At 44.1% G+C, this 21,847-nt stretch overlaps 1 protein-coding gene across 3 annotated transcripts in view; it reads left to right on the forward strand.

Annotated features, from left to right (window-relative positions):
• Nucleotides 1–21,847, forward strand: part of NMT2 (N-myristoyltransferase 2) — a 56,443-nt gene that overhangs the window by 21,560 nt on the left and 13,036 nt on the right. For all 3 annotated transcript variants that reach the window (XM_061178173.1, XM_061178169.1, XM_061178175.1), the window contains exons 2-8: nt 6,568–6,703; nt 11,441–11,585; nt 14,741–14,859; nt 14,956–15,047; nt 15,171–15,287; nt 16,517–16,687; nt 17,856–17,964. In XM_061178173.1, the coding sequence (XP_061034156.1) occupies nt 6,568–6,703; nt 11,441–11,585; nt 14,741–14,859; nt 14,956–15,047; nt 15,171–15,287; nt 16,517–16,687; nt 17,856–17,964 (889 nt within the window). The remainder of the gene's footprint in view (nt 1–6,567; nt 6,704–11,440; nt 11,586–14,740; nt 14,860–14,955; nt 15,048–15,170; nt 15,288–16,516; nt 16,688–17,855; nt 17,965–21,847) is intronic.

Here is a 21,847-nt window from a genome sequence, read left to right on the forward strand (position 1 = left end):
TGTTGTCTGCTCCCCACACGCCCGTTATGGAAGGACGGACAGATATAGGGGAGCCACGGTGGTGGTTCCATTCAAAAAGGGGGAAGTAGCACAGCACAGCCAGTGGTCCATAGCAGTTCTGAAATCCAACCAGGAACCTGTCGCCAGTCTCTTGGTTTGAGTTCAGTCCTAATCTTCAGGAGCTGCTCTCCATGGCTCTGGCCTCCGTCCCTTGGGCTCTGGGTTCTGCCCTTTAAATCCTCCTTCCAAAAGAAAAGATGACTTTGCATCTGAGTGAGTGACCTTCTCTGTCTGCTTCCTGCCTGTAAAAGGCTGAGGGTCCAAAGGCCTCTTTGCATTCTGTCCTGCTCTGTCTCTTTCAAGCTGGTGTAATTCTTTAAAAAATGTACTGGACTTCCTGTTTCAATGTATAATCAAGCAGTCCCCAACCTTTTTGGCACCATGGACCAGTTTCATGGAAGACAGTTTTTCCACGGACGGGGAGGGGTGGGGGGATGGGTCAGGCGGCAGTGCAAGCGATGGGGCGTGGCAGATGAAGCTTTGCTCACTCACCCGCCGCTCACCTCCAGCAGTGTGGCCCGGTTCCCAACAGGCTGCAGACGGGTACCAGTCTGCGGCCCGGGGGTTGGGGACCCCTGGTATAATCCACTCTACTGTACAAAAGCCACACCCACCAGTCTCTTCTTCAAGATAAGCTTTTCTCTACCTTGGTCTTTATGTGAGGTTGAACGTCCGGAAGATTTAGAAGCCGTACTGTTTAGAGAGAGAATAGAAGAGGCACATCCTTCAGAAACTGAGAGGGTGTTTTGTCTGTTTGGAATGGTCTGTGGAGCACCACCTTGGATCTTTCTGAGGTCCTAGCCACAGCTCCATTCCAGGTTTGACTTTCTGTCCTGAGACCATTTCTTAATAAGTGCAGCCTTTGCCTTCTGGAGATGCTGGGGATGAGGGACAGTTTAATTTTGAGTCTAGCAAGTCCTGCCTGGGTTCATGTATTCTCTAACTTCCTCTTAACTGCTGAGAAGCTCATTCTTGAGTTAACCTCTCTCTGCTCTCATTTTCTTAGAGGACAGCTGGGAGAAGCCAGCACAATTTCAGCCATCTGCCCAGAAATCGTTTTAGATTTTCATGCTCATTTGGTCCATTTTCTATTTCCCACATTATCTCTGGCAGCAGTTTTATAAACATTCCTCTACTACATAACGAGGGTCCCCTTCCGTTGATCTTCCCATATCATTTCCTTTATTTTCCCAAGCCCTTGCCACCAGCCTCCTTGAGACCCTCAGGCTGCTGCTTACAGTCGCTGCAGGGTCTTTCCACCTGGTCTGAAAGCCAGGGCCCTGTGTTTTGGGTTTTTGTTACAGCAGCCCTCCACTTTCACACCCCACCGTTTCTGGCTGAGTTTTTATTGCTGCCTGCAACATTGTTACAGGCCTGGTGACACAAAACAACGTTGCTTTATCAGGCTTGCAGATCTGGTGGGTGAGGAGGTTGGGAAAGGCAATTCCTCATGGAGGGTCTCTTGTGCATTTATAGACAGATGTTGCCTTGGGCTGGAGTCTTCTGCAGACTTGCCCATGCTGGGCATTCATGAGGGCTCCCTCCCGTGGCTGCAGTGGGTGGTCTCAGGGCAGTCAGACCACTTATGTGGCTCCTGGCTGCCCCCAAACTTGAGCATCCCAAGGGAGCCATGTGGAAACTGCGTGGTCTTTTGTGACCTAGTCTCAGAAGTCATGTAGTGTCACTTACACTGGTTACGAGCAAGTGACGAGCCTGCCCAGACTCAAGAGGAGGGAAAGAGACCCCCACCTCTCGATGGGAGAAGCATCAAAGAATTGGCAGACATGTTTCGAAACCGCTTGCACCTGGAGCAGCGTCTGGCAACAAGTAGACCTTGCCATGCAATTGTATCCAATGAGTAGGCACTTCCGCCTCTCTTATTATATCTGCTTGTTAGTCTTTGGGCGCTACAGTGTGACCCCTGTAATAACAAGCTATGTTATAATGGGGCTTTCTTGTATTTGAAACATATTTTTGAAAAGTAAGAATACAGAACTTCACATTCTACGCATTTTACTCCAAATGAATTAGAAAGCTAAATATTTTCCCCCAAAAGTCATAAAACTAAAAGAGAAAAAGTTATAGAAGGACACTTATGTAATTTTGGAATTGAGAAGACTTTCTAAGCAAGATTTAAAAGCCAAAAAGCCACAAGGGAAAAATTTTAAATATTAGACCCCATAAAATTTTTAAGTGTCTGTACAGGATAAAATACCATAAATTAAGTGGAATGCTAAAAACTAAACTGGGTAAAGTATTTGCAGTCTGAACAATAGGCAACAAACTAGGCAATGGAATATAAGCAGAGGGTAGTATCTCTCATAGGCCTGTCGTGAGGATTAAATGAGATTAAAGTGCCCAAAGTAAAAATTCTTAATAAATGACAAGTTCTATCCATGCTTTTATAAAGGGCACCTACAAATCATTTTTTTTAAGATGGCTAATGGAAAAAGAATATGAATGAGCTATTCGTGGAAAAATATAAATGGTCTGTAAACATATAAAAAGATACGTAGGGCTTCCCTGGTGGCGCAGTGGTTGAGAATCCGCCTGCCAATGCAGGGGACACGGGTTCAATCCCTGGTCCGGGAAGATCCCACATGCCGCGGAGCAACTACGCCCGTGCGCCACAACTGCTGAGCCTGCGCTCTAGAGCCCATGAGCCACAACTACTGAAGCCCGTGAACCACAAATACTGAAGCCCGTGCGCCTAGAGCCTGTGCTCCGCAACAAGAGAAGCTACTGCAATGAGAAGCCCTCGCACCGCAGTGAAGAGTAACCCTGGCTCACACAACTAGAGAAGGCCCACGCAGAGCAACAAAGACCCAATGCAGCCAAAAATAAATAAATAAAATAAATAAATTTATTAAAAAAAAAAAAAGATACGTAGCTTCACCCCTGGTTAACTAAAGGAACATTAAATCTACAGTGAAATGTTTTTCTACCTATCAGATTGTCAGGTATGAAAAAGAATGGTTATATTTCAGTGCTGGCAAAGATGTAGGGAAATTCCTGTTCTCATTTACTGTTCGGTCCTTTGTTCTTCTACAGGTAAGGTAATTTTTCGTTTCTGGCTCTTTTCATCTTTGATTTTCTGTAGTTTGAAAATGATTTGCCAAGGTGCCGTTTTGGGGGCATTTATCCTGTTTGGTGTTCTCTGAGCTTCTTGGACCTGCGGGTTAGCCCCTGCTGTTGACTTGGGGAAATCCTCAGTCATTATCGTTTCAAGTATTTCTCCTGATTCTCTCTCTCTTCTCCTTCTGGTGCTCCCATTACACATATGTTATATTCTCTGTAGTTTCCCCACAGTCCTCGGATGTTCTGTTCTGTTTTTTCCATCTTTGTTCTCTTTGCTTTTCAGGTTTAGGGGGCCTCTGAGGTTTCCACTGCTATATCCTCAAGCTCAGAGATTCTTTCCTCAGCCACGTCCAGTCTACCAATAAGCCCATCAAAAACATTCTTCATTTCTGTCACAGCGTTTTTGATTCTTCTCGGTTCTTTCTTAGGATTTCCATCTCTGCTTACATTGCCCGTCTGTTCTCGTATGCTGTCTACTTTGTCCATTTGAGCCCTTAGCATATTAATCATAGTTGTTTCAAATCCCAGGCCTGATCATTCCACCGTCCCTGCCACGTCTGGCTCTGATGCTTGCTGTATCTTTTCCAACAGCGTTTTTGGCCTTTTGGAATGCCTTGTAGTTTTTTCTTGATAGCCAGACGTGATGTCCTGGGTAAAAGGAACTGCTGTAAATAGGCCTTTGGTCATGCGGTGGTGAGGCGTGTGGGGCGGGAGGCATTGCAGGGTCCTGTGATCCGGCCTCAGGCTTTTAGTGAGCCTGCGCCTCTGGACTGTGAGCTCACAAATGTGAACAGGATGACTAACGGGGGCTGGAGCCAGGTATTTCTTTTCCCCAGATTAGTTAAGCTCTGACCGTAGCCCAGCTGCTTGGGCTCTGGTTGACTAGTTTCTGCTGAGGACAGGCCTTGTTAAGAAGCACAGAACGTCTGGCCGATTTCAGAAATGATTCCTCTTCCCCTCCCTCTACCAGAAGCACGAGGGGATTTTTCTCCGCTCTCTACTGTGGGAACCTGACTGCGCTCCTGGGGGTAAAACTCACACAAGCGTGGGAGACCCCTGTGACTGGGCTTGTAACTCTCGGGCTTGTCCACATGTAGCCTCCAGGGCTTTGGGAATTGCGGTCCAGGGGTTCCTGCCTGAGCGCTGGCTCCCATGGAGGTTACCACGCGTGAGTCTCTGCTCCCAGAAGCTGTCTCTCCAATCTTGGGGGCAGCAGTTTGTCCTGTGTCCTTGCCTCCCTCCCTTCGGGATCTCAGAAGAACTGTTGATTTTTCAGTCTGCTGGGATGGAGTGGTGACTTCCAAGCTCCTTGTATTCAGAACCAGAAACTGATTTACTGTTGGTATAGTGGAAACTGGAATAGTAATTAGTAAAGCAGGCTTAACTGTCCACTAAAACTAAAAATGTGCATGCCCTCTGACCTCACATTTCTACCTTTGGACATACTAGCATGAATGCACAAAGATGTAAGTACCAGAATATTTTTTTGCAGCAGCATATTTTATATAGGAATGGTTACATAAAATATGATATACTAACACAATGGAATGCTACCCAGTTGCTAAAAAGAAATGAGGTAGCTCAATATATCCTGACATGGAAAGAAAGAAATCCAAGACACATTTGTTAAGTGGAAGGAGAAAAAAAGCCAAGTTTCAAAATAGTGTGTTTAAGATTCAATTTTTGTTGAAAACTTACTCGTAGTAAAAACGAAGGCATGCTTAGAGAAGAAAGACTATTTTAGAAGAATTTATACCAGAAGAACTATTGGCTGCCTTTGAGGGACCCTGTTATAAGGCTGTTAATTAATGACATTTGTGTCTTATATAATGAATATGTATTTGATAATCAGGTAAAAATTCAAGAAAGAAAATAGGAACAGATAGAGCTAATTAAGAACAATAGAACAGAATTGCTTAGTCCCATCACTTTTCCCTGCATCAGGGGATAATGCAATAATAATCTCTGAGTCGAAATTTGAATTTACCTTCTGGGAATACTGTGGGAGAGTAGGCCCAAAGAAAGAGAAATTTTAAATCTCCTTGTGTCTCCTTTTCTCCTTCAGAAGATTACAGCTCTAAGATGACAAGGGTTCCAAACAAATGTTTTACCAGTGAACTTTTTTTTTTCTTGTAGAGTTTTTTTTATTGTTAATCCTTCTAATAAAAATCTTTATCAGGAAAAATGCCACCCCTGCAGAGATGCCCTTTCTTTGGTTCTCTTGTGTCAAGATTAGTGGTTTGTTGTGCCCAAGAGATGTTTATAATGGAATATTTTACGACATGTATCTCTCCCTGAAAAGGCTGATTAAAGAGTAAGTTAGTGGAGCAGTGATACCTGTGAAAGCTATTTGACTTTGGTGATAAAATAGAGTTTATTGCTACAGTTTTCCTGCTTAAATGACATCTAAGCACCCTGCAGGATGACTTGAGCGTAGACTAATATTCTTCTGGGTTCCTGGACCCAGTTCCAGTGGGGAGGTAGGGGTGGAGGGTTTCCACATAGCCCCAAGCAATTCTCAGACGCCAGCTGGGTGTCCTGAAATTCATCTCAGTTCTGACACCATCTACGCAGAGAGAGCATCAGATCCCACAGGTTAGGGGCTCAGTCCCATGAGACTATCCCCCCCTGACCCCTCCAAGACATAAACCCAGGTTGTCACATGTGCTTCTGACCGGGCTACAGACTGGAGGTTCCTAAGACCCCCCTCCTTAGGTTCGGTCAATTTGCTAGAGCGGCTCACAGAACTCAGAGAAACATTTACTTTCTAGATCACCTGTTTATTATAAAAGGATGTAACTCAGGAACAGCCAGATGGAAGAGATGCACAGGGCAAGGTATGGGGAAGGGGCGCAGAGCTTCCATGTCCTCTCCAGGCGCCACTGTCCCCAAATCTCCATGTGGAGAGAAATCACCAACCTGGAAGCTCTCTGAACCCCTTCCTTTTGGGTTTTTATGGCGGCTTCCTTACATAGGTATGATTGATTACATCATTGGCCATTGGTGTTCGATTCAACCTCCAGCCCCTCTCCCCACCCGGAGGTCAGGGAGGTGAGATTGAAAATTCCAACCCTCTAATCACAGGGTTGGCTCCCCTGGCGACCTGCCCCCATCCTTAGGTGCTTCCAGAAGTGACCTCCTTAACATGACATAAGGGACACCTTTAAGTTCTAATCTTTTAGAAACTCCAAGGGTTTTGGAAGCTGTGACCCAGGAACCATGGATCAAGACCAAATATAGATGAAAAATATATATTTTGGTCATCTGAAAATATATATATTTTTTATCAATCAGAATATTGCACGTCCTAACGTAGTTTTTCCCTCCTGTGTATAACATGTGTTTTTCCTAAATGATTAATTTCATGCAATTCAGATTTTACATAATGACCTGTTGTTGTTTTTACAAACCCTGTGAATTTCCTAACAGAAGTCCCGGAGGTGATTTGGGTGCCAAAAAGAAAAAGAAGAAACAGAAGAGAAAAAAGGAGAAACCGAATTCCGGAGGCACCAAGTCAGACTCGGCATCTGATTCCCAGGAGATTAAAATTCAGCCGCCTTCAAAAGTGAGAACCATGCTTTATTTTAACCTCCGTGGTGTCCCATGCGTGTGAAAGCGGGTCCGGGCAGCTTAGGCGAGTGCCCTGTTGGGTCAGAGGTGTAGTTAGGGTGTTGCCGTGACTGTGTGCTGCGTGGTCACAGCAGGGTATTTACAGCCTTCCCAGAACTGACGCTGGCACCCAGCAAACTAAGAGGTCCGTGCTGCGCTTCTGTGTGTGTGTGTATTCTGCCCGCATCCCCCCTTTCTCAGTGAATTAGTACGTAGGTTGTAGTCATAGAAGAAAGTCTCACCGTGACCTTGTTAGGTTTTTGTTTCTGATTTTTTGGGGGTTTTTTTTTGTAGTTACGCTTAATATTTGAATCCCTTTTGTTCCGAAGATATTCACATTTTCATTTTTCTGGGTGTCTAATTACCTGAATAATAGCACAGCACCATCTGGCAGCAGGTTTCAGCAGGAGCAACCATGGGTAAGTCTCACGTTGACTTTGCCTTGGACCAGTCTGCAGCGGCCATTCTTAGTTCTATTGCCAAGGGTAGGAAGTAACCCATTTTGGACCAAACCAGAAGTGGTCTTGCTGGGCCCTGCATCCTTGTATGCTTCTGGAGATGCCGATGCCAGGCGCCACTTCCCTGGGGCCACGCATCATCCTGGCTGTGAACAGAGACCTTGTGTGCTGGGCCCAAGGAAACACAGAGCCCTCGATGCCAGAAACTCACAGTGAAAAGGGGTGGAGTCAGAAGTATAACAAAGCGGAGGTTATCTGACTGCTGTAGCTCCAAGTAAGTTGGGTGGTGCATGGTACCGTGGCAGGAGCTCGGTCCTGCCCCAAAGCTCTCAGGCTGTGAGCCTTTGCCAGGCTCTGCCCGTCCTTAAGCTCATTTCATCTGCAACTTGGGGACATGCCTCCTCCCCAGCTCATAGGCTGTTAATGAGGTCACAATCAGACCATCTTTATAACATGGTTTTTATACCATGTAAAGCAGCGGTCCCCAACCTTTTCGGCACCAGGGACCGGTTTCGTGGAAGACAGTTTTTCCACGGACCAGGGCGGGGGGGATGGTTTCGGGATGATTCAAGAGCATTACATTTATTGTGCACTTTATTTCTATTATTATTACATTGTAATATGTAATAAAATAATTATACAGCTCACCATAATGCTGACAGGAGGCGGAGCTCAGGCGGTAACGCGAGCGATGGGGAGCGGCTGTAAATACAGATGAAGCTTCGCTCACTCGCCCGCCACTCACCTCCTGCTGTGCAGCCCGATTCCTAACAGGCCACGGACCGGTCGGTCCCAGTCTGTGGCCCTGGGGGGTGGGACCTCTGCTGTGAAGCACAGTGTATACATGGCAGTTGTTACCGTTACGCCAGTTTTGCGGGGTCTCAGGGTTTTTTCTTGCACAAACTTTACATCTTACGACGTTGAGTGAGTCTTGCAGGTAGTTTTGTTGTCGTTGTTACCTGTTTTACACATAAGGACCAGGAATCACTGAGAAGGAAAATTTCTTGCCCCAGGTTTTCCCTGATTGCCTTTGTGGGGTGAGAAGAAAGTGCAGTTTCCCTCACTAGCTTTTCAGCTTGCTTCTCTGGTAATAAATAGTCTATCCACAGACGTAAGTTCCAAGGTAACTCATATAATGTGCACTGTAAGCTGGCAAGATATCTTTTCCATTTCTCATTGTTACTTCATCAGACAAATGTGTTATTTACATGCAGTTGTGACCGTCTCCTTAATTTTTCTGTCATCACCATCAGCTGCTGCCCAGCCCTGTACCCCTGGTGATTTAGGGCCCTTCCCCTGCCTCTGGTCACTTATAAGAAACTACAGAATGGGAATTTGGGATTAGCGGAGGCAAACTAGTACATGTAGGATGGATAAACAACAAAGTCCTACTGTATAGCGCAGGGAACTATATTCAATATCCTGTGACAAACCACAATGGAAAAGAATATGAAAAAAAATACATATATGTATAACTGAGTCACTTTGCTGCACAGCAGGAATTAACACAGCATTGTAAATCAACTATACTTCAATAAATTTTTAAAAATTAAAAAATAAAATGAGTGGGTGGTTGGAATTTAAAAAAAAAAAAGAAGAAAAAGAAACTACAGCCAAGCAAGGCAGGAGGAACTGCTACCATGATATGGTAGAGAAATTCTTTTCTTTTTTCATGAAGACTAAGTCAAAATTGTTTTAATGTGGGGTTTTTACTGCATTTTAAAAACTGCGGCTCCTTTCCCTGAAACTGATGCCAGCTCTGCATAACACTGTCAATTACAGTGACCTTTAGAGATTCTTCAGTTTAGAGAATATTGTGGTCTACGCTCAAGAACCAAAATAAAATGATATTTGGGTTCTTGTACACTTCTGAGTGATGAAGGACTTGAACATTTTTTCAAGGTATTAAATTGGAAAATAATGGGCAAAGAGTACAGTTGGTGTTTAGTATTTCCCAAGGAGCAGATATGGAGGAAAAGAGGCGTGTCTGACTCTTACACCAGAATATGATAGTGGGAGGCTAATGCGGGGTCAATACACTTTCTCACTTTTCCGAACACCCCATCTGGTGCTGCTGTGGTAGTTGATTGGATAGGTTTAAGAATTTATCATAGCTGAGTTTTCTTTACTGCTCTGTCGCTATGGATTTGAAAGTTGTACTTACTTGAATCTACTCTGAGTGTCATCCATACAAATATTGAATCACTATATTGTACACCTGAAGCTAATATAATATTGTGAATCAACCTAACTTCAATAAAAAATGAAAGCATTTAATAGTGAGCATTGGAATATGACTATTTCATGAATGGTGATTTCATGTAAAGACTGCTGGTCAACCTGCCAAGGCAGAAACCACTCTGAAGGCTTCTTCATGCAGACGGGGTACCATCATTGGCTCCTTTGGAACAAAGATGCTGATGCATGTTTGTTACAAAAGGGTTGGAGTTTGATATAGTCCTGTTAGAGGATTTAACTCAAATAGCAGGAAAGAAGGGTTACCGTGGCAAATTCGGTGCAGATACTGTAGGTATATTTTTGTAAGACTGGGTTCTACTTGGCCTATTTTAAGATAAACGGGTGCATGTTCAAGCATTACTAGCTGAAATATGCTGTGCTCTCACCTTATGTAAGTTGTAGGTCTCCTAGTTGATTGCACTGTTGAGGGTTCAAGTGAATGTAAATTCATTTTGCTAGAAATCAGTTGCTTTTGTGTGGGAGGTTCAAAAGAGGCCCAAACAAGAGAAATATAAGATACAGTAAATTAGAACAACAAAATTATTTTGTTAAATTAGTATGTATAATTGATATATATGAACCTGATGATTCAGACGTCAATCAAAATATAAGATAAACGGCTTACAAAATTTGTGGCAGTCCTGGGTGATGCTGTTAGACTTCCAAGAGGAGACATTAAGACTTTAACCTACCTCTGGTTAGACTCCAGCACTTTGTTTCTTGGAATCATTTTAGGGGCAAGAATCTTAAGGGAACCCAGTGAGTAAAGCCACCACAGGATGGTCTGTATTAAATAAACCCTGTTTTGTACTGGGTCAAACAAGCAAGCTTCCCAGATTAAAAGATTTGCTCCAGACCACAGACTTCAGAGTCAAAACGGAACAGAAGTCCAGAGCTGCTGTTAATAAACCATTGAGGGTCGATGGTACCTTTCCTTGGTGCCCATGGTGTTGACGTACAGGGAAACCGAAGACTCTGAGATGCCTTCTAACCAATTCTGAACCCACAGTGAAGAGCATTCTTTGTATGGCATTAAAATTCTAAAACTAATCGATAATTTCACATGTTGAACAAACCTCACTGATTTCCATATTCAGTCCTACATGCCACTTGCTCATTTCAATTATAGTCTCATTTTCCATGAGGGATTTCCCAAAAAAAAAAAAAAAAAAGAGCTGCGGGATCTTCAGAGATGACAGGAATATTGGCTTTGAGGAAGGAACTTTAGTATTTAAAGGCATTGTCGATTTTATAGACTGAGGATATGTATTACTTAAAAGGGAGGTTGTTTCCAACACTTGGGTTGGGGAGAAAAGGCTTTTATGGTTGCAGAAGATCTGAATTCACAGAGGAAACTGCTCACCCTCGTTGTCTCTGGAGGAGTATCAGCATTGGGAGAGGGCGGGGTGTGGTCCAGGAGAAGGCATCCTCAGAGAGTCCTTTCCTGATGAACTTCCTTCCCAGCCCAGCACTAAGTTCAGATTTCTTTCTTTCTTTTTATGAACGAAAATTTCCCTTGTCTGCCTGGTTTCCATTCTAGAAGTTATTTCCCTTGTCCCCACATTGCTCCTGCCGAGCATTAACGCCAACAGCGAAGCCAAGGCTGGAGCCTGACCGGCTGCTGTGTGATAGTAGCATTTGCATGGCACGGCACTCCTCTCTGCTGCCCCGCCCACATGAGTAATTAATGGTGAGGACCGAGGACCCTTTGCAGATGGGTGGGAAACTGAAGCAGAGAGTGGTTCGGTTTGCTTGAGAGTTCCCAGACTGTCAGAGCCCCACTGAAGCTATAGGACTGTTGTTGCCTTTAACCCAATACGTTTGCTTGTATTTTAATACGTTAGCATACTTGAGCCAAGGGCCAGGCGTAGAGGAGGATTGTGCGTTTCTCCAGCGAACGCTGTATAGTCTCCAGTGCAGGTGCACGTGGACCTGCCCCAGGTTTGGGAGCAGCGGCAGCTTCCTCATTTTGTGTCTGTGTGTCTTTGCTGTTGTAGAATCCCACCATTCCAATGCAGAAGTTGCAGGATATCCAGAGGGCAATGGAGCTGTTATCCGCATGCCAGGGCCCCGCCAGGAACATTGATGAGGCTGCCAAACACAGATACCAGTTTTGGGACACGCAGCCGGTACCCAAACTAAGTAAGCTTTTCTGCCTTTTCCCCCCAAAAACAAAGCTGGGTTAACAACAAACAAAAAAACACAAAAGAGACTTTACTTCACTTATATGATTTGTTTTAGACCGCAGATTCGAAATTTATACAAAAGTCATATTTTTCTTCTTAAAATAAGTGTTGGGTGGCGACATTGGCTTTCAGTAACAACAATTTTAATCTAGCTCCTGTCCCTATAAAGAATCTAGTTTCCCCACACTTCAAACATTAGTGTATTAAATATATGTATATAAGAGGGGTCTCGCCCACCCCCAGTTTTTTGGTTCTGATCTTCGTGGAGTGGTTTTTCTTCTGCATAAATTTTTAGCAATCTTACACCTCAGTTATCCCAAAAGACACAGAAAATTTGCCCTGTTAAATCTTTACCGAAATGGAAAAGTTTGCTCTGATTAACAATAGGATTCTGAACACTCACCCATGTTGTTAATTATTACCAATGTCACAACATTCCAGTATAATAAGCGAATTGGGACACCCCGTGAAGGCCTTCATAAGTGCTCTGGGTCGTGTAAAAATCTGTAATAGGCGTCTTTCCCTCAGTGCCTGGCCTGCTCCATCACATTTCACTTAAACTTTTACCACTTAAGGTTCTGTAAACTTAATAATTTAATAATTACTAAATTAATAATTTAATAATTAATAAAGAAACTTAATAATTTCATTGTTACTCTTTCACATTATGCCAGAAAAAAGATGATATAAATGCCATAAAAATGTTTTTCAATGTATTAGAAGCCAAACCTGCTGCTTTGTTGTATGTTTATATGAAGATACATATTTCCATATATTATTTCCATATTTTTCTTCCTTGATAGTTCCAGTTCCAAAATCTGAAAATACTTTTTCACTTTACAAGAGATACAATGTGTGCTTCTGTTTGGATTTTACTCTCCATTTTGAGATGCTTAAGAAAAGCCACAAAATGTTTCCTACACTAAGAACAAAAACCTTTAGTACGAGTTTCTGATCATGGCCTCTGAAATTTCAAAAGTTGCCACAGTATTTTTCCAGTCCTGTAAACTCAAAGATATAACTCCTTGTTTCCTGCCTTGGGAACTGGAATCATTCCCCTCACCCACATGGTTAATATTAATGGGCTCCAATATTGGCAGCCTGTCTTGGTCAAGCCTTATTCTTGCAAAACCATCCCTTACAATGAAAGAAACATAAAATATATTCTCCACAATACGAGAGAAAGAGTTTGGGTCAATCACAAACTCAAAATAGGACACGGGAGTATCAGGATACTTTCGAAAGTACGTTTGCAACAATCCCAAGATATTCATTGCCATCCCAAACTCTTATTAGCCCAGTTATGAACACATAATCAGTTTTAACAAATATAAAGCAAGGAACAATCCTTATCTGTGCCTTCAAATAATGGGTTTCAAACGTTTTAAAAGTGACCATTCCTTTTCCACCCATGCCCATGCCAAGCAGCTTCAAAATCATGAGCTTCAGAACATGAAAGAAAGAAGAAAGCAATTATCTTTGCTTGATTTTTTTTCTTTCAGGCTCTAGAAATTATTTGGTAGTGGAGGAAGACCCTCTAGAATGAATTTACTGGATTTTAAATGACATTGAGTTGAGTGACCATTAGCTACAGGGGTGTAGAGTTATTGATCTGAATGTATTGGGTTTGGCTAAATTCTGCTGGGGGCTTTTGGGTCACTGCCCAGGGGAGAAAATTCTCTTCCAGCTGGCACCTCACCCCAGCGCACCTCTTTGGGAAGATAGCCCCGCCGCTCACCTCGTTTCGGCCCCTCCCCTAAATCCCTGCGGTGTTCTCGGGTTCCTAGATTGTTCTTTACATACCTCAATCAAGGCAACACCAGGTTAATGGCGGAAGAGGGAGCCTGAGGTCGGGGAGAACGTTTGAAAGTCAGGGAGACTCTGCCTCTTCGTTTCTCTCCAGAGCCATGTCCCAGTTCAGTCAAACACACCCAGCTGGTGGGCCCCTGGTGTTGTGTGGGTCAGCCAAGCCCTGGGCAACTCCCAAGGAACCCCAGGGGAACAGCTGGGAATCTGGCTCCTGGGGCTGACCCTGGAGCCTGAGGTATTCACTTGGGGGTGTGCTGGTAGAGTGGAGATAAGATGAACGTGCAGAGTTAGGGGTTAGGAAGAAGGGAAGAAGAAACCCCTTGGGGCTGGTACAAACCCTGTGACTTCTCCCCTGTAAAAAGGTCTGTGATGGTAGTAACTGTACCTGAAGGTCATTTATTCAGATATTTATTGAGTGTCTACCACTAAATGCCAGGCACTGGGGCGCAGACCCGGGAAACAGTGGTGGGAAAGCAGGATAAACGGTGGGCTGGCGGGGAGGACATACTCCATGTAGGAAGAAGCTTTAGTCGGGGAGGATGCTGTGAGGACGTTATGTGTAAGGTTATAGCTGAAAAAATGCCGGCGGCCAGCCGTGTGAAAGACGGGGGACGGGCCTTCTGAGCAGAGGCCCAGTCTGAGGGAGGGCAGTGGGCCCGCAGCCCCGAGGGCAGGGCTGGGTAGATGTGTCAACGGTGGCCAGGCAAGCAGTGGCCACCGTCAAGGGCCTGGATTTTATCCCAACCTCACTGGGAAGCTCTGGAGGAAGAAGTGGGAAAGGGCGCCTTTGTGGAAATCGCTGGAGACACTGATGGCTTGCACTGTGCTGCCAGCAGCCCAGACAGAAGTAAACAGTCCTGAAATTAATTTTGAATTTTGCTGGGAGGGGTCAGGTCACTGCAGCCCTTGCCCCCCATTTGTTGAAAAAGCAGTTAAACAGAAAACATCTCTAAGGCGGTCATATCAAGCCTGTGTCGCCGGCAGTTGTGTAGAATGATTAATCTGTAATCTAGGAGTTCAGACTGAGAAGTCACCATTGTTTCGTAATGTCCAGTTTGCCAGTGGATGACAGAGGATTTCTCCTGTAACTGGTCCACTACCGTAACCCTCCACCACTGCGTAACCACCCCGCTTCACGCTGGCAGCAGCTGAAACGATACAGTACTTTTAAGGAGTATATGGAACTCAAGAGCCCTAAGCACGCTTTTGTTTCCTGTAACTGACCATTTTGGATCATCAGGACACTTTGTAATTGGATCGTTTCTCTTTTTGTCTTTATTTTTCCCCTCCTCCCCATCCCAGATGAAGTAATAACATCTCATGGCGCAATTGAAGCTGATAAAGAAAACGTGCGTCAAGAACCGTATTCCCTGCCGCAGGGCTTTATGTGGGACACTTTAGATTTGGGTAACGCCGAAGTGGTGAGTAACGCCCTCGACCTCGGTCCCCGAGTTGGCGTGGGTTGCCTCTGCGCTGGTCCCAAGCATCACAGGCAGGACGCTTGTTTGGTCTCGTAGCTCAGGGAGCTGTACACGCTGCTGAATGAGAACTACGTGGAAGACGACGACAACATGTTCCGGTTTGACTATTCGCCCGAGTTCCTGCTGTGGTGAGTCTCGCTGGTTACGTGTGCCTGCCGGGGACAGGGCGAGGTGGGGTTGGCCTGTCTCTGTCTGTCCCTGTTTTCCTGGACACTCACCGCACCTGTTTTCCTTGCCCGCACTGACTTCAGGGCTCTGCGTCCCCCAGGCTGGCTCCTGCAGTGGCACTGTGGAGTCAGGGTGTCTTCGAACAAAAAACTCGTGGGGTTCATCAGCGCCATTCCCGCGAACATTCGGATCTACGACAGGTACATAGTGAAGCTTGTCAGTTTTGATACATTGCTTCTCCAAGAACTGTGGTTAGAATAGGCTTTTTTTCTGGCCGCGCTGTGCGGCACGTGGGATCTTAGCTCCCCAACCAGGGATGGAACCCGCGGTCCCTGCAGTGGAAGCGTGGAGTCCTAACCACTGGACCGCCAAGGAATCCCCTAGAATAGGCTTTTTGAAATGACTGAATGCAGGCTGCTGATGATGAGGGAGGTTGTGTGTGTGGGGAGGGCAGAGGTGTATGGAAACTGTACTTCCTGCTCAGTTTTGCTGGGAACCTAAAACTGCTCTAAAAAATAAAGTTAAAAATAATTCCTAAAAAACAGGTTGTGAACAGTGACCAAAAAAAAGCTGTATTTTTCTCTATCTCTTTTTCTCTCTCTGCCTCTCAATCTCATACATGCACACACAGGTATGTATATATGTCCGTAGCAGAAAAAACAAAACTGTAAATAGGTATTTCAGATTTGTTTCTGGGGAAAAAAACTCGAGGGATTCTTTTTAAGTCTTTCTGTCCACAGGATATGTCTGTTCCATTTTTGCTCTGGGTCTTCAGCCCAGAAAGTCAAAGATACAGTTATGAAACGCGAAGATCTAATGCGTAATAGGTCTCTTCACCTTTCAATGTACTGGGTGAGCTTATTTACTGCTAAAAAGCATTTGATCTCAAGGAATATTTTGTGCCAAATGCAATGCCTGCGTATCTGGAACCAGAGCAGAGGATGGGCTTTGAAGCTCTAGAAGGTTTATTGTCGCTCAGAAAAGCACCAGCTCTGGCCTGGTCGAGGCACTTCCCAGGGATCCTGAGTATTGCATTATGCTCCAAAGCAACGTCCTATTAGATTCTGCATCTGGGTGACCCAGTTATTGTCGTAGTTGTATACATTACAGGAAAAACAGATATAGAAACTTTGAGGCACAGCTGATCCAGTTTCTACACTGAAAATTCAGAAGAGACCAAAGTTCTCAAATTTATTTAGAACAAGAGGGTTTGCATCTCCACAGCCTGGAGTTATGATCATTTTGGTGGGGGAGTATGGAAAATAGCTGAATCTGTGAAATATCTAAAAGATAGAATATTTTTCTTAAATATTGTGTTAAAGGAGGGCTTTCAGTTTCTTATTCTTTGAAATGTTATAGGTGTTGTCTTGTTTTTTGAAAATGTTTTCCTCTTACGGTGGCTCTAATTTTCAACACCTTTATTTCTTAGCGTGAAGAAGATGGTCGAAATCAACTTTCTTTGTGTTCATAAGAAATTGAGATCAAAACGGGTAGCCCCAGTGTTGATTCGAGAAATAACCAGAAGAGTGAACCTGGAAGGGATTTTCCAGGCCGTTTATACTGCTGGAGTGGTTCTTCCGAAGCCAGTGGCCACATGCAGGTAATAGCATCCCACCTTTATCTTGCATATCACCTGTACCTAACGCTTTGAGCCTCCCTGCCATGTTGCTACAAGTATTATTCTCCACCCGAGTAACCCAGAGGGGCTTTGGCTGACCCGTGATGATGTGGTTGGTGGGTAGCAGAGATGGAGATAGAACCAAGAACCACTAGCCCAGTATTCTCGCAGTAAACCCCACAGTCACGTGTATACTAATGGTGCTACATCTCCATTTCTGTGTCTCTTCCGTTTGAAAGAATAGTCTCTGCCTTGGGAAACCCAGGGCATCAGTTATCTCGAGATGCCCTGTAGTACGATTTTCTTTCCTTCTCTAACACTCAGTGTTATACCAGTGCTATCAGGAACTACTCCAAAAGCTTGATAAACATCAGCTGAAAAACCCAGACATACTTGTTTGCTAAGAGTAATAAGAAGGCTAAAGCTGTTTTTATTTCTTCACCTGCTCTTGTCAAGCTTCCAAAGGTTAATCTAGTAAGAAAATTGTTTATCAGATTGTCACTTGACTAACCTGTTCCTAGAGCATCAGAAAGAGTTTATCTCCCTCTGTTATTTTTATTGACTCAAATAATATGAAACTTCAGGAAAACAGAGTATAAAAGACAAAACTGTAAAATGACTCTCTCCTATTAACTTATTCGTAAATAAACAGAATAAATAAGACTTCACAGGTGTTATTTTAATATAATAATTCATCTGAGTACCTAAACTAGAAACACTTAAGAAATTCAAGCTTGTTTTTCAAAAAGTTGTCTTCTTTGGTGTGCGTTATATAAACGTGAAGGCTACTAAACTTAAGGAGAGTTTTTTCATGTTTTTAAACTTTTTTGGTTTGCCATCTTAGAATCTGTGATGCTCATTCGATACTTACAGACTGAACAGTATCAATATTCCTTCTGCAATTCTAAGATTTCTCTTTATTAAAAGAGATGGACGGTTACAAACAACAAAGGAACATAACTGGGACATCATTTAGAGGTCAAAAATGACGGATAAAATAATTGCATAGGAAGAGGGCCAGCACCCAGCACTACACTGGGACCAACATAAGTGTTCATTCAATGCTCCTATAACAGCTGAGCTTAGGCAAAGGTTAAAAACTTGGAGAGTTAGAAATCAATTAGATCGTAAAATCTGTATTGTATTCCAGATACTGGCATCGATCACTAAACCCCAGAAAATTGGTAGAAGTGAAATTTTCTCACTTGAGTAGAAATATGACTTTGCAGAGAACAATGAAGCTGTACAGACTTCCGGATGTAAGTAAGAATGATTTGCAGTTTTTCAAAGCTGTTAATAACTGAAACCTTTCATGTAGAAGAGAATTATTTGCAGGAAGCTAAATACTGGCTCATGGGTCTGAGGATGTGAATATGCAGCTAAAAAGACTGCATAGAACTCGGGGGCCAGATAAAAGGAGGTGGGTTTTTTTTTTTAAGGCTTTTTAAAGTTCTTCAGCTTGGGGTTGGAAGGGCTTGAATTCGAGACATGTAAGTTTTGAAATTTTGAGTATTTATATTCTGTTTAGGAAGAGGAAAGAAAAGTTCAGGCTTCTGATGATATCTTAACACATGGAACTAAGGAATAAGGTTTAAAGAACGAACCCGGGGAGAGGAAATAATGTCTCATTAAATTAGCATCTTTTTAAACTAGTAAATTCCCAGTGTGAAAAGTTGTCTCTTAATAAGTGGAAATTTAAACATGCTTACCAGTCTTAGCTTTATTTGGGGCTCAGATGGTGAATGAATTATCTATCGCTACATAACAAATTACCACAAATGTAGAAGTTCAGACCAACACATGTGCTATCTCTTGGGTTCTGTGGGTCAGGAATCAAGGCACTGCTTAGCTGAGGCCTTTGCTTCAGGGTTTCTCATGAAGCTGTCATCAAGGTGTCAGCCAGGGTCAGGGCCTCATCTGAAAACTTGACCAGGGATGGATCCACTTCCAAGCTCACATGGCTGTTGGCAGCCTTGAGTTCTTTGTGGGCAGTTGGCCTGGGGTCCTCAGTTCCTTGCTGGCCGTCGGCCTGAGGCTGCCTCAGCTCCTGGTCGGCTGCGGTTCTCTGTAGCGTAGCTTACAACACAGCAGCTTGCTTCATCGAACCCAGCGAGGAGAGTCTACAGAGAGCATCTGCTAGCAAGATGGAAGTTAGAACCCTGCGTAATCAATTAAAGTGGAATCACTGTTGCTGTATGTCATTGGTTAGAAGCAAGTCACAGGCCCCACGCACACTCGAGACAAGTGGATGGCGGGGACATGAACTCGAGGGACATGAACAGGAGGGCAGGCATCACTGGGGCCATCGTGGAATCTGTCCGCCAAAGATGGGATCTTTCGTGTAAAGTTTTGATTTCGTCAGAGCTATTCTTTCTTTTGGGTTGTAGAAGATATTTTAACTCCATTGAGGGATTCTTGTGCAATATAGCCATGTTCCTCCCAAAGAAGGAGAGGACTTCACCAGTGGAAGGTGCAGCCGACTCTAGTGCCTTTTGTCTTGGGCCAGTTGTGTGTTTACCAAATGCATGTGGTCAGCGGCTGTAGGAATTGATGTCTTTTTTCTGATGACAGACCAGAATCAACTAATTTCTGACTCAGGCAGAATTTCATAAGGAGAAAAGTGGAGGTGAAGGAAACCAGGTGTTGGAGATGTCAGGGTCGTCATTCCGGGGCTTCACCACCTGGTAGAGGGCCTGGAAGGCACGGTCTCCCTTCTGCCTAAGCTGTAGTTGCAGACAGTGGGGCTCGAACTAATGAACTCACTGCCTATCTGTGAGGTCAAGGACAGAGGGGGGCACGTAGATCAGAACAGAGAGAAATAAAAAGCACAGGTGACATAATGAAGGAGGGTCCACGTGTCCTGGGGAAGAAGGACCAGGCCCCCTCAAGTTGGGGTGACAGAATTGAAGGTAAGTGTATGGAGATGTGTGCACTGAAATGGAGATGCAGGAAACTGCTCTGAGGGGTCACACCATGATCATGACCATCGTAATTTACTGATCAGCTAGAAATAATTTCTGCTAGTGGCCGAGACCCAGAACCACTGAGAGGGACAGAGTCATGTAGAGGCACAAGTGGCCATGAGAAATAAAGAGGCACAAGAGAGGCACAGTGCACAACTAAGACAAGACACCATTGATTCTCAGCGTCCTCCTTGCAGATTGTCAAATACTTTGCCGTATGCGAGTTGAAATAAGAACTGGAGGCGTGCCTCCTTTTTTCACTAGGGGCGAATGCTGTTCTACTTTGGTCTCCCCAGATTTAAGTTTCTTGAGCCTAAACCTGTCTAGCTTGTGGGTAAGGAAAGTGCCCCCTTACACATAGTTGCCTAACATAGAATGAAGAATAAGGAATTTTAGTAGCTGTCGTTGGTTTATTCGGGATGATTAGAATTAGAGGTACTGAAAGTTGTTTTTGACTTGACTTTGTCCATCAGCCTCCATATTTTTGTACAAGCATCCATCAACTCATAGGTAACAAAGTTTTGACAAGTTGGTGATAAATCGCTGGTCGGGCATTGGTGGTGAAACCAGACTTTGGCATCTTGGTTGTGGTTAACCTAGTTTCCTTGGTGGAGCAGTCCTCTTCTGGCCGTGTTGCTATGGTGATTGCCTTTTTTCTTCCCTAATAAGTTGAAGTTTATAAAGTGCTCTCACGTATATTGTTCAGTGTATTCTTCCAACTACCTTTTGAAGTCAGTATTCTTATCCCCATCATACAGATGGAAAGACCGAGGCTTGTGAAGGTTGATGCTTAGACCAGGGCCTGTCAGTAATAAGTGGAGGACTTGGCAGGCAGGCCCTAGACGTCCGTGTTTCTCCCGTGAGGTCCCTTTGCCTCCACCCTCACCTCTAACACAACCGCCTTGGGGGCACCAAGGCCCAGTCCCACCAGACGTCTCACTGTGCCGTCATTAGAGACCAGGTTGAGGCAGGAAGGGATGAGTGTCAAGGTCCAAACACCTCTCATTGACGTGTTCCAGCCTCCCTTCCTCCTTTTAAGTCATAGGGAAGGAAAGAAAACTAAAGAGTAAATTAATAAAAAAAAAAGAGAGAGAGAAGATAGAAGAGATGCAAGTAGAGACACTGGAAAATTGGAAGGTGCTTCCAGCAGCCACCGTGGTGTCAGCTCCTGAGTTAGGAGCTGGACGAGGCAGCATACACCAGATGACCTCCTTCTCTCCCGAGGGCCCAGATGGATGATGCCCCCGCTGGCAACTGCATCATTTAAGAACATTTTTGTACCTTGAAGTGTAAAGACAAGAACCTTACTGAATACAGCTTTTGCTCTTTGATTCTATCTCGTTTTCTGATTCACCAGGCCCGTTTCTGCTCACCGTGCCGGCTTTACATCTTTGCTGTGGACGTCTGACTATAAAAGTCAACATTGATTGCAGCCAGCATTATGCCAGACTGTTAACATCCATAATCTCATTTATTATCTACACCGATCAGAGAGGGCGGGTCATTGTCCCCAATCACAGAAGAGGACATTGAGACACCAGATTGATTTGCCCAGAGTCTTCCAATCAGGACAGAACCATCCCCGGGGCCCATGCCATTAGCTACTGTTACCTGCGAGACTTCAGGTTTTCCCAAGAGGAGCACAGTTTCCTACCCTTTCAGTGTTGGTTTGTTTTTAATTTGGTGTTGAGAATTTCCAAACCACGTTGGTTTTTTTTTTTTTTTTTTTTTTTTTTGGTCGGTGCTCTTCGAGGTGAAGGAATTTGAAGCAGATAAAAAGCAGGAGTCAGGTTAATCTCCCAGTGTCTTTACATTGTGTTGCAAGAACTTTACGCCTGGGAAGACACGCTAAGACTCAGGTGTTCTCGATTTAGTACCTGTCGATGTTTTTTTAGTGTTTAATGTCCTACCGCTCCTTCTTAAATCAAATAAATAACCGTAATCATTGCTGACGTCTCTGCTGTGGAATCTTAGCTCCAAATCAGTTCACACCACGTAGTTTGACAGAGAACGGCACTGCTTCTGTTTTTCAGGAGGGCTCTGAGCTTTGTTTCCTTATGTACTTACAAGCAGATTTTACACAGATTTCAGTGCATATAGAGTCCAACAAGTAATGCATATTAGTTGGATGGTGGGAAAGTATCTGATTCAGAAATAGAGTTTGCTTATGAAATTTAAG

Source organism: Eubalaena glacialis, chromosome 2 (assembly GCF_028564815.1).
Source record: "Eubalaena glacialis isolate mEubGla1 chromosome 2, mEubGla1.1.hap2.+ XY, whole genome shotgun sequence".
Taxonomy (NCBI): Eukaryota; Metazoa; Chordata; class Mammalia; order Artiodactyla; family Balaenidae; genus Eubalaena; species Eubalaena glacialis.